The sequence below is a fragment of the Brachyhypopomus gauderio genome, chromosome 11 (genome assembly GCF_052324685.1).
Source record: "Brachyhypopomus gauderio isolate BG-103 chromosome 11, BGAUD_0.2, whole genome shotgun sequence".
NCBI lineage: Eukaryota > Metazoa > Chordata > Actinopteri > Gymnotiformes > Hypopomidae > Brachyhypopomus > Brachyhypopomus gauderio.
The window spans coordinates 13832833-13844887 of record NC_135221.1 but is presented as its reverse complement, the minus strand read 5'-3'; the positions used below and the strand labels follow the sequence as shown (position 1 = coordinate 13844887).

At 44.8% G+C, this 12055-nt stretch overlaps 1 protein-coding gene across 6 annotated transcripts in view; it reads left to right on the top strand.

Annotated features, from left to right (window-relative positions):
- kiaa1549la (KIAA1549-like a) overlaps positions 1-12055 on the top strand; it is a 43687-nt gene that overhangs the window by 5279 nt on the left and 26353 nt on the right. For all 6 annotated transcript variants that reach the window (XM_077022161.1, XM_077022159.1, XM_077022163.1 and 3 more), the window contains exons 2-4: positions 8672-9028; positions 9767-10330; positions 11610-11725. In XM_077022161.1, the coding sequence (XP_076878276.1) occupies positions 8672-9028; positions 9767-10330; positions 11610-11725 (1037 nt within the window). The remainder of the gene's footprint in view (positions 1-8671; positions 9029-9766; positions 10331-11609; positions 11726-12055) is intronic.

Sequence of the window (12055 nt, the reverse complement as noted above, 5' to 3'; positions counted from 1 at the left end):
GTCTTCGTTTTTAGAACATTTATTCGTCTCTTTCTAACGAGCACCGAGGCGCTGAACCGTGGCCGTTGCTCCGGTGTTCCCGGTGGCCGTTTCACAGCTGACCCGCTCCGTGTCCCGACGCTGTTATCACCAATTACACCAAGTGTCCGCATGGACGTTGATAACGCAGCTGCGGGGCCGCCTGAGTACAGATGCGCGCTGGTTCCTCTGGTCTACGTTTATCTGGACACGTACCATGGTCATTAGGGATGTTAGTCACTCAGTCCGACTGCAGCTGGGATTTAGCCACACAGAACCGCACAGCGCCTCCCGGTCCCGTGTGCTTGTGAGGCAGAGACGAGCGCACTGCTGGGACAGCCAGCTCCCAGAGTCTTTCAGCATTTAATCAGATTCTTTCCCCCGTTCTCCTCTTTTACATCGCCTAGTTTCTGGCATTAGGACGAAAAGGCATGGCGCTGAGAATATTAACACGACGTGCTTTGCAGTCTATTAGGTAATAGCGTTAAAATGACGCATGGAACGGTTTCAGCACATTTAATATAGGCCGACAATTGTTAACAGGAGTCGGTGTAATTACATCTTGAGGGGAATCAGTACAGGTCATGACCTTGAATTTATCTGAAGCATATTATATTCTCTATTGGAAAATGTATATTACGACAATGCTGCTGGAGTTTTGTTATGGCCTCCTTTGTTAAGGGTTTCTTTCATTTCTGTACTCTTTAGAGCTTACTGACCATTTGCCATATGCAGATAAAAAAGACCCTGATCAAAAAGGCTCCGTGGAAATGTTGTTACCTCTGTTAGAGGATCTGCATCTGAAGCCTGCAGTTTGTTTTACTTAACACTACATGTGCTACCATAACCACATCAGATGGAGCATTGAAAAATATCCCTGCCAAAGGTCTTGTTCATTACACACATCAGCTAACGCACAGGGGGTCAGGCTAACGCACAGGGGGTCAGGCTAACGCACAGGGGGTCAGGCTAACGCACAGGGGGTCAGGCTAACGCACAGGGGGTCAGGCTAACGCACAGGGGGTCACGCCTGCTGAGGACCCAAACGTTTAATCTTTATTGCAGCACTCTCTCCACCACAGATCAAGATGGGGTCGAAGAAAACCGTGAACCCTCCATCCACACCACACCTTCTCTCTATTTTTGAGAAAACAAGGACCAAATGATTAATTCTGATTTAAAATGTGTGATGTACCAGAAGGCTCGTTTCATGGTCGTCCCTGAGGTGAGGCTACTAGACCTGTGTAGAGATGAGCAGGTCACCGTGGCTGGTGGGCGAGGTTGCATGACCAACCATGCCGATTCAAACAAATCCTTTATTGTTGTTATTGTTCAATGTGGTTGATGCAAAACGTATACTTGTTTTATGATTGTAATGATCGTCGGTGTTAATATTGTGTTTTTTGCTTTGCTAGAGACATTCATCATTTATACAGTTTACTGTTGAGTTGTTGGTATGAAATCGTAATGTGAGCCTTGAATGAGACTTGGCTGGTTGTGCTTGTGTGTGTGTGTGTGTGTGTGTGTGTGTGTGTGTGTGTGTGTGTGTGTGTGTGTGTGTTCCCTCATTTGTCAACCCCCAGCACCTTGTCCATTCCTGATGGCACCCAGGTCCAGAGGCTTTGAGCAGTTACATGTAGGCACTGCTTGCTTTCTCCAAACTGTCCTTGGAAATTCTTCACATTTTCTGCATGAATTAGGCGTGTAGCCTCATATCACATTCTAGGGCTGTTCCATTTCTCTCCAGCCTGCCTGTGCAGTCACTTCTGTACTGAAATGAGTTGTTTGTCTTTGCTCATGTTCTTATAATGTCACTCTATGTCCTTCACATTAATGTGCACTGCACCTGTTATTCCACTCAAGATCCATAGGTTCTTCTTGTTTCTCAGCTGTTTCTCAGCTGTTTGTTTGTCTGCATTTTCAAACCAAGCTTCAACATTTAATTCAATCATCATAATAATAATTTAAATTTATGAATATCAGCTGGGTCAGCTCAAGGGTCATGTCTCCCACTGGTGAAATCAATTAAGTAAAAAAAATAAATTCCCTTAAGGTGATGGTGGTGTTGTGATGGAAAAAATAACCGAAGTGGTTATCTTGGTCACCAGGAAACAGCGATGACATGTGCACAGTGACCCATGTGACCCTCACAGGAACACGATGACTGAGACCCTGTAATAGTGTAGGCTGTACTTCCTGCCCCAAACCCGTGTTTTAAAGAGCCTTGATTGCCCTTCTCTTTCCCCGGGCATCAGTTTGGCTCGGAGATGATCCCCAGCCTGGATGAGAACGAGAGAGACAGGAAGTCAGGGTGAAGACAGGAGTGGGGGTTGCTGGGAAGAACGAGGTCTCATTCACTTTTAATGTGGCTGCATTCGTCTGTCTTGCCCTCGGGCTGCAGCAGAGCTGGTGGACAGGCGGTCCGTCCGAGCACTCCTAACATCTTCAGACGGTGCGGTAAGCTGACGAGAGCGAGCGAGCATGCCACGCCTCCCCCTGCCTGCAGCCCGAGGAGACAGGTGTGGGAGACGAGGACCACTGTGTCTCGGAGCAGGACGCAGTGTCCTGCTGTACGAGTGTGGTACAGTCCCGCCGGGCCACCGCTCGCCTGACCTCATCATTTTCATAATGAAGCCTTTCTAGATCATTCTTCATGCGCCGCTGGTCAAGTCGCACTGGGTTTTCTGTCGTTCTCCTGTGTGGTGTTTCCAGGTGACTGGGTAGACTCCCTCCCTCTGTGTGTGATCTCTTCTGAGGTGTTTCTGTCTCTGTGTAGCTGGCCTGTGGGAGTCTGACCCTCTTGTGTCCCTGTCTGCAAACACACTCAGCTTGAACTCCACGATGTACCCGACGCCCTGTGTTGTAGTCACCTGAGTGGGTTCTACCACAGCAGGGTGGCGGACGGCAAGTCTCACCGATGCTCTGCGCCATGTTGATCTCGACCTCTTCTGTGTCTCAGTCCTTCATGGCATCATTTTGACGAAGACAGCAACACAACAATAGCTTGTTGTCGCGGTGAAAGCAGGACATTATTCGCACGAAGACAAAATTCTGCATAGCATGTATTCTTGCGAAGAAGTGCTGCTTTTAAGTTTGAGCTCGTTTGAGCTCGTTAAGTTTAAGTTCGTTTTTCATAGTGAACGAGGAAGCATGCGTGCTTAAAGACGTCTCTTAGCATCTTAGCATCTTTCTTAGCATGTTACTTTCATGGACAGACCTCTTCTGACATAATGACACAACCTGTATAGACAGTATCTGTCATCACTGTAATAAAACGTTCAGTTAGAGTACTGTAACATGCTTTTGATAGCAAAGTTTGTTCAAAAAAGCAGACAGTCTGACATGATCTACACTCCAAACATTTCAATCTGTAAACTCAGACTCTGTTAAGGAACAGTTTGGCCTGGCATGAGGTCTTGGGTTGTAAATGACTGATTGATGGATCCCACTTTCTGGCAGAGGCCAAATCGCTGGGGTTCTCTGGCACCTGTCAGCAGGTGGCGCTGTGAGCAGAGGTGGCAGGACACAGACACATTGGCTTTAGGCTAAACTTTTAAATGCAGCTCATCTCCTAAAATCTGTTTGTCCTGCTGTCACCCCTCCTCCCTCTCACTCTATGACGTATCCACCACATTATCCACAGCCACGGAGGCGGTGTGTGTGTGTGTGTGTGTGTGTGCGTGTGCGTGTGTGTGCGTGCCTGCACAGTCATGGTCATTATCATCTTCCCAGTGTACACATATATGCTAAAGCCTGTGGGATATTCTGAACTTGGTGCTGATTTGAATCTCACCCACGTTCTTCTGTTACGACAGTAGAGGACCAGTCGTTTGATTTCTCTGGAAGCTCAGTGATAAGCTTCCAGTAAGTAAAAAAAAACTAGTAACTAGAGCTAAACAAGAACACTTCAGTAAATGAATTCCTTTAACCAGAAGCCCAATAATTACAGTGTCTGTTTACACCTTGTCTTCCTTGCCTTGATTTCAGTATCATGTTGAAATCATTAACCCGTTATTTGTGGTGTTGTTGTTGATGTTGAGACCCCAGTATCCTCATGCTGCTCCAGTTCTGTGTCAGTAATCGTGAGCAGAATTTTAACCAAAACAGAACTGTTGGCTGGCATCATGTTGGCGTTATGTGTGCAGTAAGGTCATGACACACCGTTGTTTCTGGCGTGCTCTACATGGCGTAGAGTTCATTCACAGGTTTTGACTGTACTCTCAGCTTACCTGACAGGGTGGATCCCAAACCTATCAAAACAGGACAGAAAACCACTACGTAGTCACAGTTAGTTATAGACATGTTCCTCGGTCGGAGTTGCCGAACTCTTTTCTGGTCCACAGGATTATGGGATTATTGGATTACGATTCACATTTGGTCTAAAAAGGGACCTTGCTCTGCAGTTGCCACACTGTACTGCTACTGTAATCCCCATGCACAGTGGATACAAAAAGTATTCAGGCTTGTAGAATTGTTGATTTTATGTTGGATTTGATTTAAGTGATTTTAATCCATCAGTCTTCCCTTAATTGCCCCTAATGACAAAGTGAAAACATGTTTTAGGAGTTTTGAAAATGAAAAATCAAAAACAGGAACCTCTTATTCACAAAAGAACTCGGACCCTTTATTCAACAGCTGACCCTTTGGGAGCAATTACTGCTACACATCTTCTCGGGTACATCTCAACAAGCTTAGCCATGCCTGGATTTGGATTGTTTATCCAGTTCTTCATGCCAGATCCTTTTAAGCTTGATGGAAAGTATCTGTGAACTGCCATGTTCAGGTCTCTCCACAGATGTTTGATGGGGTGTAAATCTGGTCTTTGGCTTGGCCGATATAGGACATCCATCGATTTGCCCTGAAGCCTCTGCAGTTGTTTTGGCTGTTTGCGTCACATCGTTGTCTTGTTGAAATGTGAACTGTTGCACCAGTCTGGGGTGCTGTGGAGAAGGTTCTCTACAAGGATGTTCCTATATTTGGTTGCATTCATCTGAGTCTCAGTTGTTACCTTTTAAAATGACCATTAGGGATTCTCTAACCCCACTGACTAAGGCGCTGTCTGCAAGCATACCCTATGAAGAAGGCTCAAGGTTGTTATACACTTTTTCCATTTCAAAACTATTGAAGCTAATGTGATCCTAGGAGCACTGAAACCTTAGATATTGTTATCTGCACCTTTCCCCGACGTGACCTGCTACAGCAAAGGTTCAGTTTTTGATTTGTACTTTAATTTTACTTAATTTTTTTTAACAGGTCATTTTGTTGTTATGGGTTATTAATTATAGATTGATGGATAAAAAACGACAATTATATCCATTCAAAATTAAATTCAAATCCAGTGAAGTCTCAGTGCAGTCTCAATACACAGTTCAGAAGTTCAACTCATGTAACTGATCTGAGATCAGAGTTAATGAGTGCCGGAGAGCACTGCAGGCTGTTTACTAAACTCTGCCTTTACACTTTGCCATTAATGTGACACTTTTGTCCAAAGTGATCAGGATTCTGCTACCAGGATGGCGTCCATGTTGAATCTGCAGACGGATGCTTTCTTCAAACCCAGTGGCAATACTGGCTCAATCAGACTCGTGACTTATCCTGTTACTGCTTAAGCTGTTGCTTCCTGCTACAAATTGTCACAATAAAGCCATAAGAAAAACACATAATGCATATGTGTTTAATAATTGTAATAATAGCAGTAAGGGGTTGTGGCTGGAGTCAGATTGGACAGCAGCCCGTTCTGTGTCAGAGGGTTTAATCTGTTTGCTAGCACGCAGACCTGGTAATCTGCTTTCACACTGTAATTTTTCTGTGACGGTTGAAGTGTGAGATGTGCCACGGGGTGCTGACACTGAAGCGGGTGGCACAACCTCAGTCAGATGTGTTTTTAATTCGAATTTACCTACTTAGGACAAACTGAGATCAAGAGAAAAATCGGACAGCAGTTTTTATGTGTGTGTGAAGCTTCCGGATGGTTTTGAGTGGCGGGCGGATGTACGCTCCACCAGTGCTACACCAAGATGCAACCAAACACAGATGGGGACCTATGAATAGATACTTGGGAGGCCAATCCATCCTGTTGGACCGGTGTGACACCATGCCTCATCTCCCATTCGTGGGCTTCTCGTGGTCCTCACTGGCTTTGGCCTCCTAGCCATGACCAGCCAACACCACCTGTCTCCTCGCTGCAGAAGCCCCACGCCTTTCCATCTGACTGACCCTCAGATACACTCAGGAAGGGCAGACGCTTGAGCAGTTCCGCTCTGCTCATGACCGACAAACAGAAAGTGTGTGATTATGTCGTCAATTCTAATGAGTGTCTTAGGGGCCTGTTCAGAGATCAGTCTGCACCATGATACATGGAGCTTCTGTGCTTTGAGTCAGCCAATCAAATCATTTTGCTGTGACTAGCAATAGTGGTTAATTAGCTTAGTCCGTTTGAATCACATGACTGCTCCAGGAGCCATTAAAGGCTTTGTAAATCTCCTCGTGTGCCAGTTGTAAGTGCTGCTCAGTGTCTGGAACAATATTGCCACTAAAACAATGGAGGGATGTTCACCATGTGTGTGTGTGTGTGTGTGTGTGTGTGTGTGTGTGTGTGTGTGTGTGTGTGTGTGTGTGTGTGTGTGTGTGTGTGTGTGTGTGTGTGTGTGTGTGCGTGTGTGTGTACGGGTGGATCCTTGTCCATTCTTTGGCAGGCACAGACCCCTCTCCAAAGACCCCTGCCTTCCGCTGTGTCTCCCTCAGAATACCCCATATGCTCTAACTGTCAGAACAGGTGGCTATCTGCTGGAGAATAGGCTTTCAATGTGACCTGTCACTGAGATGCTGACACACACGCACACGCACACACACAAAGACGCATACACAAAGCGTCCATGACCATGCACACATTACAATCACTGCAGAGGATAATTCTCAAGATATCTAAAGGCATTTTACGTTAGCTGTTTTTCTTTTTGTTTTTTTTTTTTTTTAAGGCCGCCCCTCCCTGCTTGTAGGTCCAGGGCATGTGAATTATTTACCGTGGTTAACTTGGTGTAGAGAGAGAAATCACAGCCGTCCTGTGTCGCTTCAGTGCATGACTGCTGCAGAGATGCTGGGACATGATGAATTCTGTGATTAATAGACTTTTCCTGCCCTTAATTTCATTCCTATCTTGGAGAGCATAACACTGGCAGAGTCATGGGCTGCACTGACTGCTGGGCATTCATCACCAGGCCCAGATCTGGAGGTCAAAGACAGAAACGTACAGGAACATAAACCATAGTGTTATCCACCTCACCATCTCTATCTCTCTCTCTCTCTCTCTCTCTCTCTCTCTCTCTCTCTCTCTCTCTCTCTCTCTCTCTCTCTCTCTCCCTCTGTTTTCCTTCACAAGAATACAGCTCTTTTAAGAAGAGCTTAAAACAGTTGTAATTGGTTGGGGGGGAGGGGGGTTTGGGGGGTGTGTTTGTGTGAGTTTGTTCACTTTGCATAAACTGCTTCAACTGTTCTGTATATTTTGAAGTTTCTTTCCTGGACCTATTGAAAGAGGCAAGGCAAACACGTTCGGCTCTTTCCATCCTGATGTCTCTGTGCCACTTGCGATGACTCATGAGCCATGTGTTTTTATGCTGGTCATATTTTAAACAACGCAAGCTGTTCCTCTTGAGGTTCAGCCATTATGCACGGACACCGAAAAAAGTGTGTGTATCCAACACTCCTCATCTGCTCATTAAAATGCACCTCATCAGCACTGGTTTCTCACCCCTGAAATTTATTTCACCATATCACCCATATGTGGGGTGGAAATATATAGACTACATACAGGAATGAGTAATGAACCTTAAAAATGAAAATGTAGCTGCTCTAGACACTCTAGCACGAGCCTTCAGTGCGTTAGGTACCAGCCCAGGTGTCTAGACTGCTCATGGTGCAGGAGCAGGAAACATGAACTCTACCAATGCCTTTTTGACTATCGGCATTACTAACAGCAATAATAAGACTACAAAATACAAATGTTAGAAGCTTATAACTAGTTATGGTTATACACAAATACAAAAATAATGCAATAATGCAAAACAGTACATTTAGGTATAAGAAATACATAACTGAAAAGGGGTGTTTCTGTAAGGTAGCCAAGTATTGGATTTTTAACACTGTACACTTTTAATTTAGTTTTACTACTAAGTCACACAAATGAGAGATTTTAGACAGAAGCAGCAGTCGAGGTTTTTTGTTTATTTATTTATGGATTAATCCATTTTGTTTTATGCATCCTCTTTCATTATTGCCCCCCAGCTTGGCAGTGTTGACGCACTACAAATAACTGTTTTAGGAAACATGTTAAGATGAATTTATTTATTTATTTGCACATCAAAGAACCCAGGAATTAAAGGCTTGAATTTGTGTGCTTTACTTATTTATAGTAAAAAAAATGTTTTTGGAGCTCTTGTTCAAGTACTCTATCAATAATAACTTCCTTTCTGAGATCTATAATAAGTTTCTGAGACACTAAGGGAGCTCTTACACTGCCTAATATATTTCTCCCAAATTCAAGATTCAGTATCTTTGTCACATGTGCACTTGTAGATGGTACAAAAATACAGGCACATGTAAGGAAACTGAGCTGCAGTGTAGGAATGATTGGCGTGTTCTGCTTGTCTTCCACCAGATGGGGGCAGGACTGAGGTGACAGGCCGTCATGCGGTGGCGGCTCCACCCACAGGAGCTTCCACCGTCTCCTCTCATCTCCTGCTCCCCAATGAGGAGGGAGAGGCTCTCTTGCAGTCCCACTCCGTACCAGCAGGGGCAGCAGCGAGCAGCAGAGAGCAGGCTGTGTATTCCTCAGTGCTGACCCTGAGGGCTGGCTCAGGCACACTGCCTCGGGATCTGGTGCAGTCTCTGCCCTCTCCACCCGGCAACAGTGACAATCGCACCAATCACAAGACCCCGGAGGAACCGCTTGCCGGACGGGCTCAGACTCCCACACGTTTGGCACAAACCAAGAGCGTGTTAAGCACGAGTCCAGGTACGCAGGCGGCTGCGGTGACCGGGTGTGCGTGAGCCAGAAACGTGAACGCTACCAGTGCTACTGGCACTGACATCATCAAATATGGTTCAGCATTGCCCTGCTGTCAGAACCACTCCACCTTGTGTTAGTTATTTCTAAAGTTATGTATGATCACGAGACTTATTATGTTTGTCATAATGAGATTACAACCCATGTCTTATTATAGAGTTGTTTGAGTCATGACGCTTCATTGGCGTCTGCTTGTCTCATCCTGGGTCTCGTCCCAAGTAGTAAGCAGGAATTTGTAAAGGTGGTTTCGATTCCCTTAGACTGTTACCACTTGTTGGGAAAATGTGGAATGAGAATGTTTCTAGCTTTTGATGTTTGTAAAAATATCACAACCATTAAAACTCTTAACCAATTTTTTAGTTTAGTTATTTAGTTTAGTTTAAACTTTAGTTCAGTTCATGTATTCAGAGCCCTTCCGAGGGGTCTGTAGAATGCACTGGTTGCCAGCTGTACAGGAATTTTTCAAGGAATCCTGTGATTGCATGGGATATTTTGAGTTTTAACCTTCTGTCCAATTACAAAGACAATTTTTAAAATCAATATGGATAACACAATTTTCTGATTGTGTGTTTTGATGTTAAAGATAAAAGCAGGAATTAAAAATAGCATTTCACAGAAAAACAATTCAGAGAAATGTCAACTGGGTGAACTTCCCCATTGATTCATAAGGATGTTGTCTTCTTTCAGACGAAGCTCTTGTGGATGTGGCGATAACTCCAGGCCTCCCAACAGCTCCTGGTTCCTTCCTCGGTATTCTGGAGGAAACAGAACCTGCCCACCCAGATCACATGACCAGCCCAGTCTCCGCCTCCACTGAGAATGAAGCTGAGAATGCCACATCCACATCCCTGGCACGCATAAACCCTGACACTGTGACCAGCGACAGCCTCCAGCTCACCACGGTGACCACCACAACGGTCACACCCTTAACTGTGACTGCCACGACTGTGACTCCGCCCAGTACTGGTGCCGTGACCACAGCGGTTGTTACAACGACAGCACCGCCCACGTCAACGCTTGCAACAGAACCTCCTACAACGACAACGACGACAACAACAACCACAACTACTACCACAACGACTACAACAACGGCTGCGCCAACAACGACAACTTTAGCAACCACGACCACCACAGCAACTCCTCAGAGTTCCACAGTAGCTACCTCAGGAAGCAGCACTACTGGACCAAAACCCCCCACTGATAGCTCTCCTACCACCTGTAACGTCACAGAGAAGTTCTGGGTCCGGACCGGTAAGAGGAGTCCGCTATCTCGGTCATCAGTTTCAGGGTTTGAGGTTGTTTTGTTTGAACACATGTAAGGGAGTTTTAGGATGGTGAAAGGTGTTAAAAATACAAATAAATCATTTTATTTCAAAAGAATTCTGTAGGAATTATAGTAATGTGATGAGGCAAATGTACTGCTTTGTTTGCACTATCAAATTCATTCTGCTCAGTAAGACTACTGAGTCCAGATGTCACAGCAGCTCAGACCAAGTTGCCATTTCACAAAGCAGGCTAGGTAAGGCAGACGGGTATTTTACAGCAGCACACCTAGCAAATGAAGAGTTAGCCAGACATGTCTGAAATAACTCTGACTCAGGGTTAAGGGCAGAGCAGATGCAACCAGTGATGACGAACTGAAATCTGCAAGTAGTAAGGACGGAATTAGAAGGCATTAAACATTTACGTTTTTGATGCTACGCTGCTGCTCCAAATGTAAATATTCACAAGTTTTGTGCAGGATTTTTCATGTAGTTACTGACGATGCAGTGCAATCTAGTATTTTGATTAATTTTTAATTATAATCCATTTCATAATAGCAGAAAAGTGTACAAAAGCACGAAGGATCTTTCAGGGTTTTAGGCTGGTCTTTTTTTTTCTCCTTTGAGAAACATTGAGAAACTCTTCTGTTGCGTTCCTCATTATGTGCTGTTGCCTTGCCATGCAACTGCAGAGGAATGTCCTGCCATGTCCTACGTGAGGCAAGCTCCATCACGGTGTTCACGAACTCCATCACGGTGTTCACGAACTCCATCACGGTGTTCACGAACTCCATCACGGTGTTCACGAACTCCATCACGGTGTTCACGAACTCCATCACGGTGTTTACGAACTCCATCACGGTGTTTACGAACTCCATCATGCTGTTCAAGAACTCCATCATGCTGTTCAAGAACTCCATTATGCTGTTCAAGAACTCCTGGCTGTATGTGTTGTCAGCTGTCCCCGTACAATACTGGGTTTTTGCAGCTTCATACATGGAACTAATGAGAACATGTAAAGGCTCCTCTTAACCCTTTCGTAATTGCAATCATAATTCTGATGTCCATCCTAATCTTCTTGGTCCAGGATTCAGTGTATTAAGAGAGATACGCATCCACTCTCCCCTAATTTGCTATTCTGAAGAAAATGCATGTGTGTATTTTATTATGATCTGTAGATGGACTGGACATTTTCTCTTGATCACTGATTTTCAGAGCACTTGAGAAAATCTCATTCCACTCTGTGTGTGTGTGTTGGTATTACCCAGTTTTAGCCATCCAAATGAAGAGGAATCGTCTTGAGGATGGGCTGAAACAAAGCTTGGCTAAAGGCCTGTCGCTGGCACTACAGAGAGCCTTTAATGACTCCAGCGTCCAAGTAGAGGTAGGTTAAATCACTACAGAGAACCTTTAATGACTCTAGTGTTCTAGTAGAGGTGGGTTAAATCACTACAGAGAACCTTTAATGACTCTAGTGTCCTAGTAGAGGTGGGTTAAACCACTACAGAGAACCTTCAATGACCCCAGCGTCCTAGCAGAGGTGGGTTAAATCACTGCAGAGAACCTTTAATGACTCTAGTGTCCTAGTAGAGGTGGGATAAATCACTACAGATAACCTTTAATGACTAGTGTTCTAGTAGAGGTGGGTTAAATCACTACAGATAACCTTTAATGACTAGTGTTCTAGTAGAGGTGGGTTAAATCACTACAGAGA